Source organism: Trichosurus vulpecula, chromosome 8 (genome assembly GCF_011100635.1).
Source record: "Trichosurus vulpecula isolate mTriVul1 chromosome 8, mTriVul1.pri, whole genome shotgun sequence".
Lineage (NCBI taxonomy): Eukaryota > Metazoa > Chordata > Mammalia > Diprotodontia > Phalangeridae > Trichosurus > Trichosurus vulpecula.
Genome location: NC_050580.1, coordinates 160,666,400 through 160,693,369, shown reverse-complemented (window position 1 = coordinate 160,693,369; position 26,970 = coordinate 160,666,400). Strand labels below are relative to the sequence as shown.

The 26,970-nt window shown below is 39.7% G+C and overlaps 1 protein-coding gene and 1 pseudogene across 2 annotated transcripts in view; one reads left to right on the top strand and one right to left on the bottom strand.

Moving 5' to 3' along the window:
- Positions 1–815: 815 nt before the first annotated feature.
- On the bottom strand, positions 816–2,751 carry LOC118829653 (annotated as a pseudogene).
- A 3,029-nt stretch (positions 2,752–5,780) lies between these two features.
- AQP9 (aquaporin 9) overlaps positions 5,781–26,970 on the top strand; it is a 66,990-nt gene continuing 45,800 nt past the window's right edge. The window contains exon 1 of one of the 2 annotated variants that reach the window (XM_036734975.1): positions 5,781–6,202. In XM_036734975.1, coding sequence (XP_036590870.1) covers positions 6,074–6,202 — 129 coding nt within the window. In that variant the 5' untranslated portion in view covers positions 5,781–6,073. The remainder of the gene's footprint in view (positions 6,203–26,970) is intronic. The other variant, XM_036734974.1, reaches the window with a different exon arrangement.

Here is a 26,970-nt window from a genome sequence, read left to right as displayed (position 1 = left end):
AGGAAAATTGGCAACAGAATTTATTACACAAACTTTTCCAGGTTACTTAAGTTTAAGGATGTCCAAAGCTTAGGTCTCCATAACCAAAGCCAGGACTTAACCCCAAGTTCCCAACTCCAAATCTAGCTGCTTTCCACTGAATTACACTGCCTCCTAGAAAGATAAAGCATCAAATGAGCTCAGAGGAAGGAGAGATCATTTGGGGCTGTGGTGGTTTATGGACCAGATGGAGCTTGACTATGGGCAGGATTTGGATAGGCTGAGAGGAGAAAGGATGCTAGTCTAGGCATGTGTTTGATTTGGCGGGGAATAGGGAGCAGCACGAGAGATGCTGAAAGGAAAAACGGCATCATCGACATGCTGGTGAGAACAAGTGAGATGTATGTTTGGAGATAATGAATCAGTCTGGTTGGTGCAGAGAATCTGAGTTAAGGAACTTTAGACATGAGTTGGTGCCCAACAGTATACTACACGTAGTAAGAACTTAATAAATGTACATTGAATTAAATTGTATTAGGAAAATAAGGTGGGGCCAGACTCTTCAAGGTCTCAGATGCTAGGCTAAGGAGTATAAAAGACAATATAAATGAGCTCCAGGAAAGTTAGGTGGTACAGTGGAAGTTGCCAAAGAAAAAAAAATGAGAACTTCACAGGGCTTACCAGTAGAATAATTTATCCATCTCTAAGAAGGTAGTGTTTATTCCCTTTATTTTACTTATTTATTTTATTATCTAATTTTATTTATATTTATGTATAGAAATATATTTGTATTTATTATTACTATTTCCCTCATTTTCCTTAGCAACAGAGGAAAACTACTTGACGTCGAGGCGCATAATATAGGAATGTTCATCTAAAAGCTGCAATATTTTGACGTGATAGAAAAGATGTTCATAAAACACCTGGAAAAAATAGTTATGTTCTTCCCAAACTGAATATTCTGTCTCAACACCTCACTTTTTCAGGGTTCTCTTCAAATCCAGGAATGCACCAGAGGATACTGATCCCTTTATGGCACATTAAAATGATAGGAAATCATTCCTATCATAGGCTAACCTAAAATAAGGTGGAATAAAAACTATATTGGAGAGAAACTGAGGTCAGAGACAATGAAAAATAAAGAAAAAAACTAGAGCACACAAAACACAGTTGTGGCTAGAATGATTTACCCCATTAAACATCATACCTGTTGTTAACTGTAGACAAGTGACATTCTTTGCAATAAAGCCACTTAGGGCACTAAGATACAAGGTACTATGAGGTGAGACAGGAATAAATCAGATTATTCAACAGAGTTGGAAAAAACCTGTGGCTAGATCCTACCAGTTGGTCTGCAAATAGATTTTTTAAAATTTCTTATTTTAAGAGGTTATTGCCCACCCCCCAAAAGAGAGTAAATGTTGTTATTTAGAAAACTATTGCCTATTTCTTTAATTGCTGAATGTCTCTTTGGCTAGTATTTGGAAGATATAATCTTTAGTTCTAAACATGATGCATTTTTCTATCTTTTTTTTGCAAGCCACCTCCCCCTACTTTTTTCTGAAATGTGCTACTCTGATGTATTTCTGAAAGGAGCTCTGTATAGGATATATCTGCACAAGAAGTCAATGTTGGGGAATAAGAATATTTTGATATTTTTTTAAAAGTCACCTTGCTATTTTTTCCTTCAGTCTTCAAATTATTACTAATCGTTTCCAAAGACATATTCATGGCAGCTTGAAGCATGTCTTCTTCAGTCATATAGTCAACTATTTGAGACTCAATTTTCCCAATAGCAAAATGGAATCATTTTCCTCTCAACTACCTCTGGATCAATTTGAAGTGTATCTGCACTTGTAGCTGGCTTTTCATGTAGATGTGCTATCTGTTCGGGCTGCGATTGTTTTTCAAAGTAAGCTTCTCTTTTCTTGGTGAATTTGTACCTGATGTCTGTGGAATAGCTTCTGAAATATTATTTCTGGAACCACCTTGCATAGTAAGTCAAATCACTCTATGTAAATCTGATTCTTCATCTTCCATATCAATTTCCTGTCGACTTAGTGCTAAAGCTCTTTGTAGATTCTCTTCATCTTCATCTAACATTCCTATTCCATCATGTGAATGACTTACTTCTAAAGATTGCTCTAGGTCTGTTTTCTGTACTCTTTGATCCTTCAGTTGAGCTAATTTTTCTCCAATGAGTTTTGGTCTATGCATTTGTTGTAACCGAATCATTTGCAGGAGTTCGTCAGGTTCAGGGTCTGGTAGGTCGCCTTAAACAACAAATATGGAATAACCTTTTTATTGTAACTGAGTCAAGAAAAGTGCAAGGTAAGTATCTGATATTAATTCTGGACCCACTGAGAGAGAGTTTAGGTTAAACCACTGTTTTCCTAATTTTCAAACCGTAAGCCAATGTTCCTTATAGTTGCATATAAGTGATCTTTCATTTATAGGATCTATCCTGAGCCTCTGATACTCTGGGCTGTTGAAGAGGATTAGCTCTAAACCCCAAACTTTGAAGGCATTGCTTATAACTTCAATAGAGAAGAAACCACTGCCATCCGTATTTCCTGAAGGTTGCTGGAAAAATTGATAGTCTTCACTAGTGACTCCTCCCTCTGCCATCCTCATCCTCTCTTCTTCATCCAGCTGATGAGCAATAGAGGATAATTACACAGGGCTAAAATATTCCCCTTGCAATAGATAATGCAATAGGCAATGTTGAGCACAGAGTGAGCCTTCTTGTTTCTCATGAAAGATGGACTGCATGTTTATTTGTCTAGAGCCAACAGCCCCATGTCAAAGCACCCCGCTCCAGACCCCTTCCCCCACCCCCATTCCCCGCAAAAGTACTTTTATGATGCCCTGAAGGCTATTTATGGGACAAAGACCTATGGTACATCTCAGCTATTCAGTGCTGATGGAGCCACATTGATTAGTGATAAAGACACGATCCTGGAGAGATGGGCTAAACACCTCTATAGTGTTCTCAACAGACCAACACATTCAATAGTATGGGTTGATTCTCTGCCTCTTGTGCTAATTTTGACCTGACAATTAACATTAAGAAAACAAAGATTTTCCACCAGCCAGCACTGTACCATCCATATGTGGAACCACTGAGACAGAGTTTGTATGTATTTGTTTACATGTTGTCTCCCCTATTATAACGTAAGTTAATTGAGTGCAGGGATTGTCTTTTGCCTCTCTTTGTAGCCTCAGCTCTTAGCACAGTGCCTAACACATAGTAGGTGCTTAATAAGTGTTTATCGATTGATTTAAAATATGTAGGATGAATTAGCATAGGATTAAAGTAATCTGAGTGTGAGGTGGTACGTGGGGTGTGAGAAGATAAGCATCTGTCCAGGCTTTCAGCAATGGTAACAGAAAGAAAGGAAGGTTTTGAGATCAACATACAGAAAGATAATTACTGAGACCCATGAAAGGTACATGACTTGCCTAAAATCAGAGAGGCAGCAGATAGCAGAGGCAGGATCTGAACTTGGGTTCATATGTCTTCCCAGGATTTTCTGAAACTATTTTCTTCCTCATTTCTTAAAGTACAGTAGTATTCCATCACAATCGAGACTTGTTCAGTCATTCCCCAATTAATGGGCATCCCTTCAGTTTCCTGTTCTTTGCCACCACAAAAAAAGAGCTGCTATAGATATTTTTGTACTTATGGATCCTTTTCATTTTTATTTGACCTCTTTGGGATACAGACCTAGTAGTGGTATTGCTGGGTCAAAGGACATACAGTTTTTTGTTTGTTTATTTTAGCCCTTTAGGCAAAGGAACACTCTTTACTTGAAATCTTGCTTATCCTTCAAGGTTAGACTCAATACCAATATCTTCTATGAAACTTGCCTTGATTGCCAATAGCAGGAGGCAAACTTTCCCTCTATTTACTCCTCCTTTTTTATACTTCTCCTATTTTTGCATTGTATTATAGACATTTGCATGTATATAAGTATATATACATATAATATATACATATGTTTGTACATGTATGTATATATGTGTGTGTATATATGTATATATCCCAAACTATATACATATACATGTGTATATACACATATATATATATAATATACGTATATCATGTATATATATCCCAAATGTTGTCAAATGTTATTGTTCACCACCATCCCTTTCCTTTCATGAGCTTGTAGATTTTTGTGACTGGTTTTACAATTTAGGTGATTTTGTTTAGGTGGTTAGGATGATAAAAACAAGGGAGGAAATAAGTGTTTTTTATAGCATTAATGATGTGCCAAGCACGGTGCTAAGTGCTTTTTTTTAAACAAATATATCATTCAGTTCTCACAAACAACACCGTGAGGTAGCAATCGTTATTGTACTCTTTTTACAATTGAGGAAACAGGCAAACAGCGGTTAAGGGATTTGCCCAGATTAATTCAGCTAATAAGTGTCTGAGGACATATTTGAACTCACGTCTTCCTGATTCCGAGTCTAGAATCCAATGCTCTACAGTACACTGGCTCACTAAATTATGATATCCAGAACAGACTGTAGGAAGTATTTTTTGCACTAGATCATTGTTTTGAAAATTTCGTTGTAAGCAGAGTAATAGTCCATTGTTTCTATGGGCTATTCATGAATTTTTTCTCCTCCCTTACTAGGGCCTTTCTTTCAACTTGCCTACCTCCTTGGAAGGAAATGACTGATGGCCTCCTGCAGAGTTAGGACAGGGCATAGAAGGGAGTCAGCAATTGCTGGAAGGGTTAAGAAGCCCAAAACAATTTTGATACGAGGTCTTGTGGCTTTAGAAAGCTTTTGATACAGCTCAGATAGGAGTGGATTCTATTTCTTCAACTCCATATAAGTTTAAAAACAGAGACTTTGGTACTTGACGTGACCAGGAGTGAGTTCTAAATAATGATTTGCCAGTTAATTTCATTGTTTCCAACAAAGATAGTTGGACTTCATTCTTAACAAAAGACTAACTTTTCTGAATTGTTACCAAGTAGACCACATTCATCTTTTGTTTCCTTCACTATATTTTTTTTCATTTAAACCCAATTCTTTAGGCTCAGTAGGCAAACATCACATATAGAAATTTAGGCTGTAACAACATAGTCCCTTCTTTATTGGGCCCAACTGCTCTTTTTTAAATGGGAAGGATGTCAGAAAAACTTAGTTTTTAACCTGAAAATTCCCTCAAGAGAAAATTTAATTGATCTGACAATACCAGATCTCAAGATATTGCCTACTTAACTTATCTCAGATATCTGTCTGGTATATCAGTTCCTGAGGGGTCAGTACCTGAACTTGAGCAAGGTAAATCCTTCAGGATTTTGTTGTTGTTGTAGTTTTATTTTATTTTTCCCCCCTGAGATTCTCCAGCTATAAACTGGATTAGATGAGCCTGGCCAATCTCAGTCAAGTTCATGAAAGTGACTTGATTAATGTTGGAAGAAGATAAAAAAATAAAAGTTAAAAAAATAAGAAGGATCAGAAACTTGTAGATGTACATATCCACATGTTTTCCAGTGTATGTTGTCTAGGTTCGAACAAAAAGGAATGTTTTCTTTCGACATATATACTCCGGATTTTACAATTCTAAACCACACCCCAGCCACTTATGTCACAACAAAAAAAATTAGAAAGTAGTAATTGTGTAATATGTAAATCTCCTCTGGACTCAAGCCCACAGGCTGTGGTTTGGCAAGATATCCAGCATAACATCTCTTTTCTCATCTCCTGGAAAAAAAAAAGAACAGCAAAAAATTACCTTGAAAATAAAGGTAATGATTAATCCATCGGGCTCAAAAGGAATTAGCTTTGAGAATTGAGGTTCCAACTTGTGAATATAAACAAACAGCTGAAAATAGGGGATGAAACCTCATCAGATGAAGTATTAAGTCACACGGAGTCGCTGGGTCCATGTTTGTACAGTCAGAGAATTCTGTTCGCTCTCTCCATGAATCTGTAAGCAGATGTCAAAATCTCCAGGTTCCATGTGTCAGTGAAGTCATAAAAGTCCAGCTGCTGCAAGGATCATCCATTCTAAACGTGAACTGAGGAGTATTACCTGAACTCTGACTGACAAGTGTTACCCACTCTTTCCATGATTCGTGGCTGCAAGATTCAGGATATGGACAGAAAGGTGGAGAAAACCTTCAAAGAGAAAATCATCCTGAAGAGCTCGTTGGCCAAAGAAACAGTTGCAGAATTCCTGGGGACATTTATGATGGTTGTAAGTGTAATCTGATTTCCCTTTATTTTCTAACTCAAGAATGCTTCTGATTTGTATGTTTCTTTTTTTCTCCCCTTTGGCTAGAACATAGCTGTAGTGTAAGGGTATCTTTCATATTGCTATAAGAAAACATCCTATCACAGCTATCCAGTTACTATTTATTAACCTATGTTTTCAGGGCAAAGTACTGTATTTTCTCAACACAGCCTGATGGGGAATTTTAGTGTCTTGTTAATTAATAATGATATAATAACAATAATCATTTCTATATCATTTCAGTGTTTGCCCAGGGCTTTAAATATGTTATTTCATTTGATCTTCACATGAATGATTTAAGTAGGATGATCTAGACTGGCTTCTGTAGTAAAAAGATCAGCCACCTGAAATAGTTAGGGATGATCAATAAACAGGGACGGCTGCAATATCCTATCATAGTTAAGCAAAGCCTGGCGACATTGGTATTTGACAGATCAGTAGCTGGGTAACGAAGGATACAGTGCCTTAAGTAGAAATAGAACGGGATACTAGATATTGTATTCAGGTAACTTTTCTTTTCAATAGCCAAAGTCCTCTTTTTCCCCCTTCTTTTTTTGGACTTGGGCTCTCTTACCCAGGAATTATTAATTCAATGGTTCCCTGCATCTTCTAGCTATAACTGAGAGCAGTTTCTAAGAATCCTCAGGTTATTAATCTGAATAATTTTTTAACCTTAGTGGGCCTCAGTGAATATTGGAGGAATATTCCAAAGTCTTTGGGTTTCCTTCATCACCGTTTGCTCCTACATAATCCTGTATTCTCCAGATTCTTGGTAAATCTGGTCTATTCATGAGCAGAGCAAGATAATACTTGAGATTCAATTATTAGTTTCAACAACAAATTGGGCATGCATTTCTAACTTGAAACTTTGATAATATTTAAAGAAAAAAATAACTTCGTTGTAGGGTTTTTAACCACAAGTACATACAACTCCTAGTTCTTATTGAAAATAAATATACTGGAGATATTTAACCTCTAAGGCTTTGAAAGAGCTTAGTGAGATCTGCATATTATCCTTTGATCTCAATTCCATTTTATTCTATTTAAATTCCATTGAGTGCCTAATGTGTGCAGCATGCTGGAAACTTATTTTTTTAAGTTGGTATGTCAGATAAACCGATCATGAAAATGATGAACTGGGGAAAAATAAATTAAACAATGTATTAAGATCATAGATCTGGAAGGAATCTTTAGATATTATCTTGTCCAATCCCCTAGTTGTGCAAGGTGGGCCTAGAGATGGGAAGTGACTTCTCCAAGGTGGGGAGACCTTCAGAGCGCTTTCTGGTCTCCAAAATACTCCATTTTATTCTTTTTGCTAAAATGGCCCAAACATGGAGCTTTGGTTCTCGCCTCCTAAGTTATATCCAGAATGTCCTCCTCTGCAGCTATGAAAATCCAATTCTCTCTAAACTTGAGGGGGTGTGGTGGTGGTGGTGGGGCTCACTGGTAAGGGTCAAGATAACCAATTCCCTACATTTTTGGTATCAGACTTATTTCCTGACGTATGATACATTGTAAGGTGGAAGTGCTTGTACTGTTTTATTTTCTAAGTCCTTGGCGGATCAGAGCACAAAACTGCATTTTTAGAAGCTGGTCCTAGGACCAGGGAAACCTGAAGGGCCGAAAATTAAAACAAAATGGGTTAAGAGTATGGGGTATTCTCCAGAAAAGGAAAAAAGAAAGGGAAGTGAATGCGGAGAGCAGGAAGACAAGACGCCTCCATTTCTTAATGAGAACGTATTTCATAAGTCTGACCCCTTTAGGGTTCGAGAGTTGAAAGCTACTATAAATATGGATTTGCTCAGTGGCAAAGCTAAGTCAGTCAGTGCACAGTTCTACTCCTAAGCACACATAATAGGTGCTCAACACATGGCTGGCCTTTGGCTTATTTACTCAACAGTATGTGCTAACAAATTTTTAGGGTTAAAGGCAAGGTGGTAGAGAGAAGCAGAGTGGTTTATTGGCCTCAGAACCAGGGGGATTTGGATTCCGATCCTGCTTCCTTGAGCCATACTGGCTTTTCGACCCTGGGAAAGTCACTTAATTTCTCAGGGCCCCTAGGCAAGCGTCTAAGACTCTTAAATGGTGAAGAAGATGTAGACCTGCATTGATTGAGCAAGCTCCCCATTCAGAGGTCCCCTCAACCCAAGAAATCACAGGTCTAACTCCTATTTTTATCTACAGAATTAAAAAAACCCTAAATGCCTTGATTTCTCTATATACTGTTCATTAGTTTCCAAAACAAGGCTCTGATGATCTCTTTAAAAGAAAGGCAGAGGTATGGGAGTAAATTTAGAAGTGTCTCCACTGACACCATCTTCTACATTAAGGGAGGCAAATCATGTCAGTTTGTCATTGGTGAGAAAAAAACAAATTCTTGCCTGCAGTGATTTTTTTGAAAAAGCTATTTGAACTCTAAAGGGATAGGCATAGGGATTGGAGCTGTGATTTCAGTGGTATAGGGACTTCCTAGATGAATTGATTTTCTCTAACAGTGCAGGTTGGCACCTTCTCAGAGAGCATTGAGAGGTAGAGGGAATTAGCCAGGGTCACACACATCCACTATATATGAGACTTTGAAAAAGGAGGGAGGCAGAACTGGCCATAAAGCAAAGCTGTGAATTGGGTTGTAACCCACCAGGAAGACCATCCTCCTATTTCCTCTTTCTATATAACCTACTTCTGCCTCTTGGTGGTTTAGTTGGGTCCTGCTCCCACCAAAAAAAAAATTGATAAAGTTATTCACAATAAGGTATAAATGGCAGAGATTTAACAAGTTTTCAGACCTTGGTGGAAATTATTTTAATGTGGAACAAAAAGGCCTTATCAAAGGAAATGATGCTCTAATTTTAGGATTTCAGACATCATAGAACCCAGCAGAAAGTACTTTTGGATAGAGTTCATTCAAAATCATACCTCACAGGGCTTATTCTACTCCTGAGCAAGATCAGTCCAGGAGGGGAGCTTCAGTTTCCTTTCCTCTTCTAGGGAGAAGAGAAGGTATTTAGACTCATAGACTCTCAGGAAAGGATATTTTAAATTATCTAGCCCAATGTCACGGCAGCTAGGTGGTACAGATAGGATAGAGTGCTGGGTCCAGAGTCAGCAAGACTCATCTTCCTGAATTCAAATCTGGCCTCAAACACTTACTAGCTGTGTGACGCTGGGCTAGTCACTTAACCCTGTTTTCCTCATCTGTAAAATGGGCTGGAGAAAGAAATGACAAACCACTCCAGAATCTTTGCCAAGAAAACCCCAAATGGGGTCATGAAGACTTGACTGAACAACAGGAAGTCCAACTTACCCTCCTGATATGAAAATCCTTTCTACACCATCTTTGACAGGCTCACCTGAGCTTTACATGAATATTTCTGATGATGGGGAACTCATTGCGTCATAAGGCAGTACATTCTATTGTTGGATCACTCTAAATGTTATGAAGTACATCCTTATGTATGACTCTGTATCTGTCTCCCTGTAACTTCCATCCATTGGTTCTGGTTTTTCTCTCTAGAGAAATACAGTTTACTCTTTCTTCTACATGACAAACTTTCAACTATTGAGAAAATCTGTCAGTTCTCTCTTTTGTCCCCTTTTTCCAGTTCTCAAGTTTCTTCATTTATTTTCCAAATGAGATTATTTCCAGACCCTTCACCCTTCTGGTCTTCCTTTATTTCTTCCACATTTACATTCTCAGTTCTCCCTCCCATATGCAATGGTCTTAGTTGCAGTTATAACCCGCCTCCCCCGCCTTATATGAAAACCAGTAGATCACCATAAGCGGGATGGCATTCTGCCATGGCAAGCTTTACAAGTAGGTAGGATCTATGATGGGTGATGATCTATTGGTAGATTTGGGTCTTTAATATTTCCCCATTAAAATCAAATACCCCTAGGAGGGATACCACCTCAAGCCCTTATTAACCATTGACACATTGTGGGGGAGGCCTTTTGGGATAGATTTTTAACGTGGACAGCTTGATCTCAGAGGGAACAGGCCCTTGGGGTAATGGAACAGGAATGGGAGTATGTGGGAGGCCCATAAGAGAAGGGAAGGGGCACCTGCACTGCCCAGTGAGAGCTTTCCAAGACATATTGTACCCATAATAATTTTGCCTGGGGCTGGTTATGCATCTCTCCATCGAGCCAGTAATCTGCCCTTGACAGAGAAGAGAGTTGTTTGTCATGGGCTGGTCAATTGTATCTGGCCCTAGAACAACTTCAGATTTTTATGTTATTCTCAGAATATACATTCAAACTCGCTTAGGGGTTAGGGAGTACGTGAGGTAGGGGAGAAGAGTAATTCTGATTCTAAGTCTAAGAACTTTGGAAACCACATTATATATTGTCAGAATTGAGATTTAAATAGAAAAGACCCTTATCATAGATTGAATTAATAAAAGAAATTCATTTAATAGGAAATTATTTTGGACCACGTTTAAGTCTAAGATCCTAATATGGAGCCCCTAAGTCCAACAAGGTCGGAAAGCTACAAGTATTAGGTGCTTTTGTTCTTTATAGGAAAACTGAAGTACTTGAAGATATAATCATGTGCCCACTGAGTTAGTAGTAGAGGCTCTCTTCATTCCACAGACTAGAAAACAGGGGACCTTGAACTGTAAAAAGGTGGGCTGCGGGGCAGAGGGTAGACTGAAGAGGAGAAAGTGAGTGGGGGTCCATTATATTGCCTCCTATCGTCCAGATGAGAGATGATGAGAGCTTGACCCAGGGCGGTGGCTCTGTGAGTACAAGTAATGATCTGTCTTTCGAAAGAAATTTTGTAAAGACCTTCCTCACCACGACAATCCCTGGAAGTAGACAGTATAGACATTCTTTTTTCCACTTCACAGCCTTAGTTTCCTCTCATGGAGCTTAAGGTCTAATGGGTGATACAAGATGTAAGTAAAAACAGACCCCTGTCTGCACTGCAACTTAGTCTTACATACCTTCGGAGTAGATGGAAAGTAAGCATAGAGGGTTAACTACTAGTGGCGGAGAAGACCTGCATTTGACTTGAGTCTTAAAGAAAGCCAGGGATTCAGGGAGTTGGAGCATTCCAAGCACGGGGACAGCCAGTACAAAAACTCCCACAGTGGTGGGAGTTTGGTGTCAGGAACACCAGGTCATGTATGCAATGAACCTTTTACTCCCTCACTCATCGCTTATGGTTCTTACAAATATAAATTTTGCTATTTTGAACTTAAAGGCTTGTTCCTGCTCTAAGAAAACCCCAAAAGCAAAACTTTCATTTACAAGCCAATAAAGACTAAGATTTTTTTCCTTGTTTCTATTCTTCACAGGTAGTGTGGTATATGATGGATTGTGCCTCTGTTCCAGCCACAGCAGTAGCACCATTTGTAGCCAGTTTTCTCATCTATAAAACATGGCTAATGATAACCGCCCTCCCAGGTTGAAATGAGATAGCACGTATAGAAGGGTTGTATAAACTGTGAAGTGCTATACAAAATGAGGCATTATTGTTGTGGTTGTTGTGTTGTTTCAATTTTGTCTGACTCTTCTTGACCCCATTTGGGGTTTTCTTGGCAAAGATATTGGAGTAGTTTGCCAGTTCCTGTTCTACCTCCTTTTACAGATGAGGAAACTGAGGCAAAGAGGGTTAAGTGACTTGCCCAGGGTCACATAGCTAATAAATATCTGAGGCCAGATTTGAACTCATGAAAATGAGTCTTCCTGACTCCCTATTCACTGTGCCAGATAGCTGTTATTATTATTATAAAAATATCTATATTCCATTCCTATATTCTACCCCTCAGTCTCTACAAATATCTGGCCAGCCAGTGGATCATTCTATAGACCAACCAACCACAGACAGACAGAAGTGATTTATTTGCTCATGGGCTGCATTTTTTTCCCCTGGGTACTCCTCAAATGACCCCTATCCTCTGGCACTCTTATCGATATGTTTTCCTTCAAGCACTATAAATTTTACTGTACTTCCTTCCAGAAATAAAAAATAAAACAACTTCTGATACACAGTAAATATACCTGGGTTGAGCTCAGCTGGCAGAGAAAGCCTTTTTAGACAAATCCCAGATAGACTTACTCTACAGGAAGTGTAGTTAGTTGGTGCAGTTCAACACGTCACCATAGTTTAAGGCCTGGAAGAAAGCACCTTAAGAGATCATATGGAACAGTCGTTCTCATCTCCTCCCTAATCCTCCCACCATTCTGCTTTTTTGCTCATGGAACAGCTGTATTCTTTGCCATGAGAAACTGAGGCATACTATGAACATTCTACATTGGCCACACCATTGGAGAGTCAGAAGAATGGAGTCTTTTCAATTTTCCTTTAATAAAAACAATTTATTTTTGTTGATTTCTATGTGAGTTCAAAGCTGCCACCCCCAAAGTCTGACATGTTTTAAGGTATATATAAGTATATGCATATCTATACATATTTGTGTATGTATATGTAACATAGTAAAGTTTTGTTTACTTTATGAACATAATTCTTACTAGGAAGTTGAATTAATTAAACAAAATTACCTATAAATATTTATCTACAATATAACATCCAAAATTTTGTGATACACCTAGCAAAACCTAGGGCACGCTGGTGTGCTGTGGCACATCCTTTGACAACCACTGATCTAAGCCTTTTCTCTCATTTTATAAATGAACAAAAGGGCCTTGGAGAGGTTGGTTTGTCCAAGGTCACACCATAGGAAGTGGCAGATGTGAACCCTCCGACTTAGTTCCTCCGACTGAAAATTTCATGTTGTTGCCCCATGTAGAAATTGCCAGTTAATACTGGAGGAGTTATGATTATTCAGAGCTATACTACTAAACTGTAATGGCATAAAAGTCTTATCCCACTATTATATTATAAAATCCACAAGGTCCCAGAACCCTGTCTTATCTAAACTTTATATATTGGCCCCCACCCAGCACCCTGAATAATGCTTATTACAAATAGGTGTTTAACAAATGTTTGTTAAATAAATGAATAAGTGACAAGGACTCTTGGTTAGCCAGTCAGTCATCAGTTATTAAGTGCCAACTAATTATCAAGCATTATGACATTTAATGTTATGTATGAAGAGCTTACAATTTTATGGCAATAAAGGTTTCTAAATGCTGAATGAAATTTCTGACTGGAAGGATCTAATCCCTTTTTACCAAATATCATTGGCAATAACTCTAGCATTCATTGGGATGAGATGGTTTAGGTAAGGTCATGGATACAGAGAGAAGAGACTGATGGATCTCTTAAGGTGCTGTTATTATTACTGTTCCCGGTTGACAGACGAGGTAACTGAGGCAAAGTGCTTCACACAGTGCCTAGCACATAGTTGGTGCTACATAAATGTTAGATAGGAGTACAACGATGCTGGGGAATAGTACAACAATGCTGTATAAATATTAGATAGTAATATAACAACGCTGGGGAGGCGGGTCATGTTATTATCCCCATTTTATGAATGAGGAAACTGAGGCAGAGTTAAGTGACTGGTCCAGGATCACATAGCTAGTAAATGTCTGAGACCAGATTTGAACTCAGATCTTTCTGACTTTAGTCCTAGGGCACTATCCCCTGGGCCACCTAACTGCCTACCAGCTGTATTGGACGTTGATCAAACCAGAGGTCCCAATAAAAGTGATGCATTGACTCTAGTTTCCCTTAAGTAGCTTTTAAAATTTAAAAAGGGTTTTAATTGTTTAGACTAACTAGGTAACAGGAAGAGCTATCTGTAAGATTATTGTTTTATGTTGGTCTTTGGCTAGAAAGAGGTAAGATGTCCAATTAAATGGTATGAATGGAGTTGAACGTTCCAGTTATTTCTGAAATTTATTAAGGAAAAAGCCTCAGAAATGTTAGGTCAGGTATGAGATAAAGACTGAGTGAATGTTTCCTTTAGGTGTTACATACCCAGGGTATGGGACTCTCCCAGCAACTTTCAGATGTTGTTATAAACTCACTGGACACACATTCCACGGACTGAATAAGAAATAGGCCTTTTTGGCTTGACGAATCATCGCTGTGGTATCATGGCAGAGCTTTTATCTTATTCAGGGAACTTTCCGCAAAATGACCATTCAGTTTTCTGCCCACTCCTCAAAGTTACATGCGGACAAGAATTGAAGAGTACACGTGTTGCTGATTAGGGCAGTGGGGGCAGGGAGGGACCCTTTTCTTTAGTTCACAGGGGTAATGAGTGGGAAGTTTCATAGTACGGATAGAGTTCAGGACTTTCCAGCAGCTCTCTTACCAATAAGAGGCTACAATGACTAGTCAAGGGGAAACCATTGCAAATTTTTTGTTTCTGCTTTAGCAAGGGCAAGACATAATAAAAAACCTATTGCGCTAAGTAAGATTACTTTGACAGCAGAATGAAGGATGGATTTTAGAGGGGAAAGAGGAGGGAGATCAGTTAGGAAGTTATTCCAATAGTCTAGTCTAAGCTCTTAAAATAGTCTAATGAGGTCCTGAACTAGGGAAATGGAAGTAGATTCTGTATAGGAAGATGGGTTCAAATTCTGTCTTCGACATTTATTCCTGTGTGCCCCCAGCAAATTGCTTAACCCTTGGTCATTTGGTCTATTTTCTTATCTATAAAATGAGGAGGTTGGACTCAGTAGCCTTGAAGTTCCTTTTTAACTCTACATCTATGATCTTGTGATCTTAGATGTGGTATTTGACTAGAAATTGACATTTTCCCACCTACCTGTTCTTCCTCCCTTGAGGCTGGTCTTTTCAGTCTCCTTATAAATAAACCCCTTAATTCTTAATCTGGCCTCTTCTCAAGTTCATCTTGGTCTTCAAGGAGGCTATCACTTCTGGTCTTCGTATTCTCTCTGCCCACACAAACACCTCCTCATTTTTAACCAGACTCTCCAGTTATCTTTTGGCCTTAGTTCATTGTGATCACTTTCGTTCTAACTGAGGTTTTTATTTGCTAGCTTGGAGATTAAAAGGTGCTCCATGCCTGGAAGATCTGCTGCCACTCAGCACACTGGGACCTTGTCTTACCCTGTTTGTTTCTCCTCCTAGGGTCTCTGGCACAAATCAGTGAAAACTCTACTCCAGGTTGGGAGCCTTAAGTCTGTAGCACCATCAGGTCCTTCAAGACAGTATTAGCTCTACAAGCTTCTTCAGAACATTCGTCCATTAGCCAAAATAACTTATGTTGTCTTTACCACTAGGCACTTGGTTAGCCATCATTCCCAGTTGGGGAGCAGGCTGAATGGGGCAACAAAATCATGAACCATTTTGGCTGTTTTAGAATTTATTATTTTTCAAACTGTGTTTACTTTCATGAGAAGTAAAGTAGCAACACAGAGAGGCATCTCATGCCCCTACAAAAGGGAGTCTAAATGTCTCATGCCCCGCTATTAATTCATTCTAGTTATTTAGGGCATGGGATAAACAAAAAGGAGCCCCATGAAATAAGGCTGCAAAGGCAGATCTAGATTGTGGAGGGGGCTGGATGCCAGCTAATGGAGGGTTTCATCTTTATAGAGAACTCCCAGATAAGGAAATTCTTTCTGAATGAAAGGTAGCATTCTTTCTGCAAACGTATTTTCTTAGAGACAATACTACAATTGTCTTACAAAGTTGCCTAGAATGCTGAGGTTACAGGACCTGCCCAGGGTCACACAGCCAGTATGTGTTAGCTAAAACGTTCATATTTTATTTATGAGTTTCTTTTTGGAGTAGGCAGGGAGGGGGCTTAATATGAGCTCCCAGTTAAGTCTAAGGTCTAAGGTTCCCTTTTCACTTTCTACTCTTTTGCAGCAAACACTCTCAAAATGAAACAGAAATCAGTTTATCTTTATCTGGAGATAAAACATAGCTTGCAAAATTAGAGTCAACAAATAAAAACAGCAGGAAACTCTCCAGGTAGTAGTGACGCCCATTGGCTAATCAGTGATGAGGCAAAGGAAAGAATAGGGAGGGAATAATTTCACCATGTCCACATTACTGGCAAGTGGGTACATTCAGACAAACAGCAAATTCTGTGTAGGGAACTAACTCCCTAAGTGAGTCAGTGAGCTAGACAAGGCTCCAACTTCTCTTAATTAAATCAGTTTCTGGTAGGAGAACCCTGCCTTGCCATTATCACACTGCAGTCACATCAGCTTTTGGCTTTTCCCTTCTTGCTGCCAAGAACAAAACCTTTCAACCCCTCCTTCCAGCCTACTGAAACTACAATTCCCATTAGCCACCTTGATAATAAGGGCTACATTTAGTAGGGCAGCTAGGCAGTACAGTGGATAGCGTACAGGGACTGGAGTCAGGGGGACTTGACTTCAAATCCAGCCTCAGACACTTACTAGCTGTGTAACCCTGGGCGAGTCACTTAACCCTGTTTGCCTTAGTTTCCTCATCTGTAAAATGAGCTAAAAAAGGAAATGGCAAATCACTCCAGTATTTCTGCCAAGAAAACCCACAACAGGGTCACAAACAGTTGAATATTACTGGACAACAATTGAAATTAAGAGCAAAAGGAAAATCATTTCAAGTTTTTTTGTTTGTTTTTCTTAGCAGGGGAAGGACATGATAAGACCTCTAACATTAAGATTACCTTGACAGAAGAACGAAGATTGGACTTTACAGGGGAAAATGAAAGGCGGGGGGGCCAGGTTGGAAGCTATGAGAACAGGAAGAAAAGCTGAATATAAAAGGCATTTCATGTATAAAAACAGAAAGATTCAGCAACCGATCAAAGGTGGGGGGGTGGGAAGGGAAAGAAGACCCAAGGATGGTTCTGGTGACTGGGAGAATGGCTGTCAATAATAGAAGTAGGGGGAGGGGGAGGTTTCTCAGAGAAGATGATGAAATCACTTTCAGACATGAGTTTGAGGTTCTTCTACATCCTTTGTTGTGTTAAATGTCATCCTATCCAATCTTGTATCATAGTTATCTATCCTGCTAGATTTTAAATTTGTCAAGGGTAGTTGTGTCTTATTCTGAGCACCTAACACATTGTCTTGTACATAATGAGCTTAATTAAAATGTTTGTTGAACTGATGGATGAATATTGAATTGGATCTTTGAGTGATAAGGGGATAGGTATAAAAACAGAGGCTCTATAAAGTGGTCAGATAGTTTTTGACATACCCTGGGATAACCTACTATTTGATTGTAAAAAGATGCACCAGAGCACTCCTTTTAACTAAGATTCCCTTTAACTAGCTTCTAATGTCCAAGAGAGTCAGCCAGATAAGACTAAAACCTAGCATAGCCATTTGGTTTGTTGGGATTGGTTACAAGATGCCTGGGGTTATGGAGTTCATTCAGGGGTTCTGTATTTCTAAATGAGACTTGGCTAGAGCATTGCATTTTTTGCCCTCTGAAAGAATGTGAACTCCACAAGGCAATTATAAGACTTACCAATGTTGAGAACAGTCTCCCAAACAACTCTTCTCACCTCTGCTTTCAGGATAATTAAAGGGAAATTTCAAAATACTATATAGTAAGCATCCTTAGGGGAATTGGAGATTTGAAGTTGTATCCAGGAGAACTGGGGAGAGCTTAGGCAACTTCCTGCCTCTTCTCTGCCATCTTAGCTCTGCCCAAGAGTATCATCTAAAGCCCTGCTTGACAGGACATGGATACAATTATTCAAGTCTATTCTAGAGGAAGACTAGTGTGAGTAGGATTCTATTATTGTAATCATAATCATAGTTCACACTGGCAAGATATTTTACATGTATTACATCATTTTAGACTCATGACGACCCCTGAAAGGTAGATACTATTAATATCCCCACTTTACCAATGAGGAAACTGAGGCTTAGAGAGATTAAGTGACTTGCCCAGAGTCACAGAGCTAGTAAGTATTTGAGACAGGAATTGAACCCAGCTTTCTGACTCTAACTCCAACACTATCTTTTACTCACATCCGTATTTCCTCTCATTGCTAGGCTCTTAATGTGTCTTTGGAGTTTGTTAAAGTAAGAGTCTTGTGAAAGCTCTAGTTCTAAACTTGGAATCACAGAATCTTAAAGTTGGAAGGAGTTTTAGGTGTCACTGGGGCAACGCCTACTGGAACCATTCATTTATCCCCTCCATGACAGAGAGATAGCATGATACAGTGGATATAGCTGTGAGTCTGGAATCAGTGCCTGGGTTGAAACCTGGCTCTGTTACTTACTTTTGTCACAGTCGGGGAACTACTTCCCCAGCCCAGGCCTACAGATGTACAGTTTACATCTGTAAAACGAGGGGGTGAACTGGACACTCTCTAAATCCTACAATCCCCCCAAAGTACTCATTTAACTTCCAGTTGAACACCCTCAGTCTCATTACCTACCGAGGCTTCCCTTTTTATTCTCAGACAATTCCAACCACTTGGAATGTCTTTATCAATTGAAATATGCCTCTTGGCAATTTCCACACATTGGTCATAGTTCTCTGGGGAAAAGCAGAATGAATTCCATCCCTCTTCCACATAATAGCCCTTCAAAAATTTGAAGACAAGTTGTTAGTTCCCTTTCTATGTCTTTAAAAGGTCTCTGGAATAAACATGCCCAGCTTATTCATAGATGATGTCTCAGTGACATAGGTTTGAGTTCCTTCTTCTGTGTGTATTCCAGATGATCAATCTCTTATAAAGGGAGTAACTGGACAGGATGCTTCAGATGTGCTCTGAGCAGAGAGTACATAACAATGAGTACATTTGTTCTGGTCATTTTGTGTCTGTTGAGGCAGCCTCAGGCCACGTTATACTGATGATCCACATTGAGCTGAAGGGGCTCCAGACTCACAGGCAGCTAGAGGTTATAGTGGATTGAGTGTTCGACCTTAAATCAGTAAGACCTGAGTTAAACCTGGCCTCAGACACTTAGTAGTTGTGTGACCCTGGGCAAGTCACTTGACCTCTGGTCTGCCTCAGTTTCACCATCTGTGGAATGGAGAGAATAGCACCTACCTCCCAGAGTTATTATAAGGATAAAATGAGATAATATTTGTAATATGCTTTGCAAGCCTTAAAGTGTAATATTAATGCTAGCTGTTACTATCCCCAGGATTTTTTCTTACATCAAATGCTTCGTAGACACATCTCCCACATACTGTACTTCTATTGTTGTCTGCCTTGGTGTCAAAGAAGGCTGAGTCCTGTCCTCTTGTTTATCTTTGGTACAACTATTAGGCAAAAAATGTGTATTCCCTTGTAAAACAAAATTCACCTTTATGCTATGAAAACATTTTTAAAGTTTTTGATCAGGAGCAGAAGCTGGATCTGTTGGTTGGATGCTGACAAAAAGAAACAGTTTAGCATTAGTTCAGTTATTTTTCAGTTGTATCCTACTCTCTGTGGCCCCATTTTGGGTTTTCTTGGCAAAGATATCAGAGTGGTTTGTCATCTCCTTCCCCAGCTCGTTTTACAGATGAGGAATCTGAGGCAAACAGGGTTACATGACTTCCCCAGGGTCACGTGGCTAGTAAGTGTCTGAGGAAGTGTCTCAGGAAAAGGAGTCCTCCTGACTCCAGGCCCACACTGTATCTACCTTGCCACCTAGATGCCCAGCATTAATTTAATCCAAACTAAATTTGTTAAATCTCAGAGCTGGAAGGGACCTCAGAGGATACCTAGGGTAAACTATACCTGTATAAAAACCTCAGTCTTACAGCCTACCCAACAAATGGCTATGTGACCTTTGCTTGAAGACCTCAAGAGGAAACACATTACTTCTTTTCAAATCTTTTATAGATGCCCTTTTTTCATTTCACCGTCACTTCCTAATGACGTCCTTCCTGAGCTCTTTACCTCCCTCCCACCCTCCACCATCCAACTTCAAATCAAATTTGCTTTTATAAGGAATAAGTGAAGTCAAGCAAAATGAATCAACACCTTGGCCATGTCTGGAAATGTATGCCTCATTCCCAACCTATAATTCACCACTTCTCTGCCAACAGGCAGGTAGCATGATTTACTATTAGTCCTCTGAAGTCAATGCTGGCTGTTCCTTTGGTCAGGGCAATGAAGCCTTTTGGTGCTTTCTTTTACATCATTGTGGTCATCATTTAATTGTTCTCCTGGTTCTGCTTTGCTCTGAATCAGTTTATACAAATCTTCACAAGTTTCTCTGAATTCTTCATTCTCTTTATTTCTTATGATACAGTAATATTTCATTACATTAACATACCACAATTTGTTGAGCCATTCCTTAATCAATGAACAACTACATTCTAGACTTTTGATACTTTATAAATATTTATATTTTTATGAAAACTTTCTCCTCATCTTTGACCCCCTTTGGATACATGCCTAGCAGTGAAATCATTAGGTCAAAAGGTATGTACAGTTTAGTGATTTTGGTGGGGGGGTTAATACTGAATTGTTTTCCGGAATGGTTAGACAATGACACTTCTCCACCAACTATGAATTTATGTTCCTACATCCTGAAGTCTCTCCCTTATTTATGCTTCCCATCTTTATTATCTTTGCCACTTGTGGGTTGTTATGTGAAGCCTCTTTTCTCTTGCTATTAGTGATTTAGAGAATATTGTCAAGTAGACATTTGTAGTTTGCAATTCTTTTGAGAACTGTTCATATTCTTTGACCATATCTATTGGGGAAGGTATTTGGTGTTATATATTTTTGTTAATTTTCTATGTGTTTTGGTTGTCAGATTTTGATTTGATTAACATATTTTTCCTACTGAATAGTTACTCTTCTTATTCTAACTTCATTGATTTTGTTCCAGTATAATCACTTTAATTTTAAATAAAAATTATCCAGTTGTAGTATCATCCTACCTTTTGTTTGGTTAAACATTCTTCCCCTAACCAGAGTTGTGAAAGATACTTCTTCTTGTTTACCTTCCATTAAAAAAAATCATATGATGTTTTATATTTAAGTATTTTCCCATTTAAGGTTATTGCGATATTCTCTGTAATATGTTCGTCCAAACTTAATTTCTGGTAAACATGAACTAACTTAATTTCTGAGAACTCTTGACTTTCTATGAATCTTGTTAAGGAGATCCTTAGAATATACTGGAATTTTATGCAATCAGCTTAATGAAATCCTGTTCTCTCTACCCCCTTCTCCAGAACCTATAGTACCTCAGTCTCTGCAGGGAATCTGTCTTCCATTTGGATTTTGTGCAAGACACAGGCAAACATGTTCAGTGAGCACTTGTCTTCCTACTTTATACCATTGATAAATGTCAATTATTTATTGTTGAACAAAGTTTTCTCTGTGGTTGCATCTATCAATGAAACTTGTATAGTATTAAGATACTTATGGAATGGAAAACATTGTTGCAGAAGAATCTTAAAATGTGCATTTTACTTTACAAAGGCAAATGCTCTGTGTGTGTGTGTGTGTGTGTGTGTGTGAGAAAGAAAGAGAGAGGGGGAGAGACAGAGACAGAGATAGAGACAGAGAGAGACAAAGAGAGCTAGCTCTCAGGTCCTGGCTTCTGGCACAATGGACTGGATTTAATCTTGCAAATTTTGTTGTAATAATCATCTAAATCAGGAGTGGGGAACCTGCAGCTTCTAGGCCACATGTGGTCCTCTAGGTCCTCAAGTGCAGCCCTTTTGTTCTGTAAAACTTGGACTCAGTCAAAAGGCTGCACCCAAGGACCTAGAAGGCCACACTTGGCCTTGAGGCTGCAGGTTCCTCACCCCTGGTCTAAATGACTCACAACCACATCAAGGGCCTCCCTAGGAATATTAGAGTCTGACTTGCAAAGGATTCTCAGTCCTCTTACAATGGTCTGACACAAAGATTACATTATGAGGGTTTGTCCAAGACTCTTTTCAGTGGCAAAGGAGCCTTAGTTCCCTTATACCAGAAGTTCACAAATTGGATGGACTTGCAAGTACAAAGCCAGTCAACAAGCATTTCCAATTACTATGTGCCAGGTACTATTCTAAGCATTGGGAATTCAAAGAAAGGCAAAAACTGTACCCGCTACTGAAGAGCTCACATTCTGAGGAGGGAAGTGGAAGCAACAGGTAAATAACTACATACATACAAGATACATACAAAATATAATGGGGAGGTAATCTGAGAGCAGAAGGTATTAACAGCTAGAGGGACCTTGAAAGGCCTGCTACAGAAGGTGAGATTCAAGCTGGGTCTTGAAGGAGGCTAGAGAAGCTAAGAGGTCCAGGTGAGGGAGCAGAATATTCCAGGAGCAGATTTAGCCACTGTCAAGGCACCAAGTAGAAATGTGGAGTGTTGTGTTTCGGCAACAGCAAAGAGGCCAATGTTGTCAGGCCATGTGGTACTTGGAGAGGAATACAACGTAAGACTAAAAAAGTAGGAAGGGCCAGACTCTGAAGAGTCTTAAAGGCCAGACAGAGGACTTAAAATTTGATTCTGAGGTAATAGGGAATTGGAGTTTGTTGTTGGATGACTAAAGTCAGATACAAGCATAGAGAATATGGTGTAATTATATGCTGGGACATTGGGGGCCAGCCTGGCTTCCCAGTGGGGAGAGGGACTGGTACCCAAAAAAAGATTTTGGACCCTCGCCAAGGACTGTTGTTTAGGGGAGTGCTTATGGATTGTGACAAGGGTATCACTGGACTTTGTACACTTTTGAGGACTCTTTGGTAGGCCATTCATTACAAGGAAAGCTCTTAAGAAAGGAACACCTAGCAGCTGCTTCCTTAAACAAGCTGCCTGATACTTTGGAGAATTTCTAGGTCCCCAGAAAAATATCCAGAAAAGAGGTACCTGGAAATCTATTACTAAGCCCTCTCCTTCTGGCCATAACTTGCCCAACAAGATGATGTCTCTCACAAAGCAGGAAGGATTTGCTATGGAATGTTAGAGTGTTACCGAGGAGTGATATATTGTCCTCTTTGGGCCAATTTCAGCAATCATGAAGCTGATCCGTGGAATAGTCTGTACGAGCCTGAGGTATAAACTTCTACAGTCTGCAAAAGGGCTGACTACACATGGAAGACATGGGTGTCAGTGTGGGTAGGGGCTGGGCTTTATTAAGGACTTACTTACTATGTATCGCCACGGAAACAGCATAGCCAGAAGGGCCCCCCTATACACAATGACTGTAACTTTTGGTGAGGCCTATTCATTTTACCTATAGAGAAAGGCTCTGAGGCCTGGCTGGAATATGGCATAAACAGGATACAGGAATGAACAGAACCTGATATAGAAACAGAGGAGAAGACTTGAGAATGTCGAGGGGTCTGCCTTGGACACTGTATGCACCTTGAGGATAGGGTGCCCCAAGATTAGAGTATCTGAATGTTTGTAGGTGCTGGGTAACTAGTTGAGAGACACTGGCAGTGCAGAGGGCATATATATTAAGGCCCTAACTACCTCCCAACAGAAGGACGAAAAGGACTTCCAGTTTGGACAAAAGTTAAAGACTACTACAGAGGGGAAGGAAGGAAGGATGGAAGGGAGGTTGGGAGGGAGAGGGAAGGAAGGAAGGAAGGAAGCAAGGAAGGAAGCAAGGAAGGAAGGAAGCAAGGAAGGAAGGAAGGAAGGAAAGAAAGAGGAAAGAAGGAAGGAAGGAAGAAAGGAAGGAAGGAAGGAAGGAAGGAAAGAAAGGAGGAAAGGAGGAAGGAAGGAAGAAGAGAGAGGTAAGGAAGAAGGGAGGAAGCAAAAAATAAAGAAAAAGGGAAGAAAGGAAACAAGCATTTATTAAGTGCCTATTATGTACCAGGCACTATACTAAGCACTTTACAAATATTATTTCATTTAATCCTTAAGAGGTAGGTACTTTTTTTATTCCCATTTTACAGCTGAGGAAATTGAGGAAGACACAGAACTTGCTCAGGATCATACAACTAGTAAGTGTCTGAAGCTGGATTTAAACTCAGGTCTTCCTGAGAAGACCACAGTTCTAACACTCTATACAACCTAGCTCCTAATGTCTATGGATACATGAACCACACTAGACTGACCCAGACAATCAGGAACTGACTGTAGGTGATGAACAGCTTCCTTGACTTCAGGATGCCAAGTTATAATTATATCTCAGTTTTCTATGATGAAAACCTGAGGTATAGACTTCCACAGACTATGTTGACTACACATGAAAGTCAGAGATGTCGGTAGGAAGGTATACACTGTGATCCTGTTATGCCCAACCTCAGCCAATCTTTCTATGTTTTCACCATTGACTGGAACTAACTAGAGTATCTTCATGACATCAGAAACAGCAAGCTAGGGATCAGGCCCTATCTACCTTGTTGACAATCCATGCCTTCACTGCAGATGCTTCTGGAAAAATAAAGGATAGTGCTGGCAAAGAGCACCGAGGGTGAGATGAATGTTGCCAAGATAAATATCAAGCCAAACAAGTCCTCTGTCTCCACAGGGGTAGAGGCTAAATCCAGGAGTTGACCTTTTCCTCTCTAACTACTCCAAGGGAACAGAGGTGACCTACAAAGTCCAACTCCTTAGGAACTAGAGACAGCTTTATTCAGATGAGGCTATACCTAGGTCCAGAGATGGCCAGTAGGTCTAAGGATACCTTTTCTCCCACAGAGGATGAGATGACTCAGGTTTCAGAACTAACAGCAGGTCAGAGCAGAAGTGAAAGAATTATCTGTCCAGTGACCGGATGACATGTGACACTCCAGGGGGTGATGAGTTGAAGATGTCATTCTTTGTAGCCCCATGTTGCTTATGAAAATGATGACATAGAGATAACAGAGTGAACATAATGTCCTATTGTGTGTAACTCATATGATAGGTATAATTCCTAACTGCATAAGACTTATGTAGTTGGTGAACTTTGCATGTGACTTATAGATGTTGTATAATAGAAGCCTTTACCTATAATCCACACCTGCATACCATATATATGTAGCTGATGCAATTTGCAGGGGCTGCAAGCTTTTTAACTTGATGGATGATAAATGTAGCAGATGTGCGCTGATAGAAGTTAAGCAACCTCTCCCCTGCTCTGCTGATAAATGGGAAGCCTAAGGCCACACACACAGGCAGTTGGGTTGGTAGATCATTGGGAAGGTGAATGTCAAGGAGTATGTCACACGTAAATTCAATTTTTATAACTTGTTTTCATATTTCCCAATGTAATCCATTCTTCCTCCCAAAGAACTATCTTTTATAACAAAGAATTGTTTTTAATTGAAAAAACATTGAGCAAAACTAATGGACATATCAGCAAAGCTCAATGATACATCCAGTGATCCCCTCTCTTAGACCGTCACCTCTGTAAGTGTGAAGGAAGGAGGGAAATACATTCTCATGCTTTGTTTGGGACCGAGCTTCATCATTCAAATTTCACAGCGTGAGATTTTGGTTTTGCTGTCATTGTCATTTCACTTTCATTGCTGTCATAGCGGTGTAAGTGGTTTACATGGTTCTGCTCCCTTGTCCCTGTTCCCTTGGTCTAACTTGTGACCTTAGCTATAGATTCTAGCAAGCGAGATTAATTTTCCATTTGCTAGCTTTTATGGGCTTTATTCTTGACTTTATTACTTATTCATTTAAAAACATTATTCTGAGGAGGGGTCCATATAGGGGTGGGGAACCTATGGTCTTGAGGCTACATGTGGCCTTCTAGGTCCTGGGGTGCAGCCTTTTGACTGAATCCAAACTTTACAGAACAAATCCAAGTTTGGATTCAGTCAAAGCGCTGCACTTGAGGACCTAGAGGGCCACAGGTGGCCTGCAGGTTCCCCACCCCTGTGATTTAGCAGATATGCCAAAGGAGTCCATGACACAAGGTGTAGAACCTCTGTACTGGATGCTATTTAAAGTTTTGCCACATCCTCCCCTCCCCACACATCCAGCCAATCCCATCCCCAACGACCCTTCTTCTATGAGGCTCAAGCAAGTCAGTGAGGCCTTGGAAAATTGCAGTGGAAAGTATGCTGACCTTAAAATCAGAAGGCCTGGGCTTGAATCCCAGATCTTACACTTAGTAGTCAGGTTAGTCACTTAACTACTCTGAAACTCAGTTTCCTCAGTTTCAAAAATGTGGATAATAATCCTCAGAAGACCTAATTTGTAGGCGTTGTGGGAGGAAGGGCCTTAGCAAACCTTAAAATGCTATAAAGCCACGTAAATGTCAATTATTCTTCCAAAGCACAGCTTTAGGAATAGTGCTTTCCTCTTCCTCAAAATCTTCAATGGCTCCCCACTGCATTCAGTATTAAATTAAAACTCTTCAGCCTGGCTTTTGCACCCCCTCTATGCTATGTCTTTTTCTAACAGCACCTCACAACACTCCTATACATTTATCCTGTGATTCAGATAAATTGCAATGTTCATTGTTCCCTAAACACCACCCTGGCTTTGCCCGCCTCCACATAATGATAATAATGATAATATCTCATAATAATACCTCACCACCCATCTGTGCCTATCCTTACTGTAACCCTGCCTATCCTTCAAGACCGATTCATATTCCACTTCCTTGAAACCTTTCCTGACCTCTCACCCGGATATAGTCTTTTCTCTCAAACACCCAGGGTATTCCTTGCCTGTCTTATTGAAGTTAGTATATTCTGCCTCACATTAGAGTTGATAGTGTAGTGGTCTTATCTTCCCATCTGGGGTCTTCCTTAAGAAGACACATTCTTCTCCATCTTTGTTTTCTTCACTGCACCTAGAACAATCCCTTGGATCAGTGTTTGTTGCTGCCATATGAAGATTCTCTGTATATTGTTGGACCATATTAGAGGACCATGGAAGGCCAGAAGCCAAGTCACGAGGAATCACAAGTAAAACTTTCCCATTTAATTTGAACTGACTCTGAGTGTTTGCTGACTCAGAATCAATGGATTCAGTGTGCAA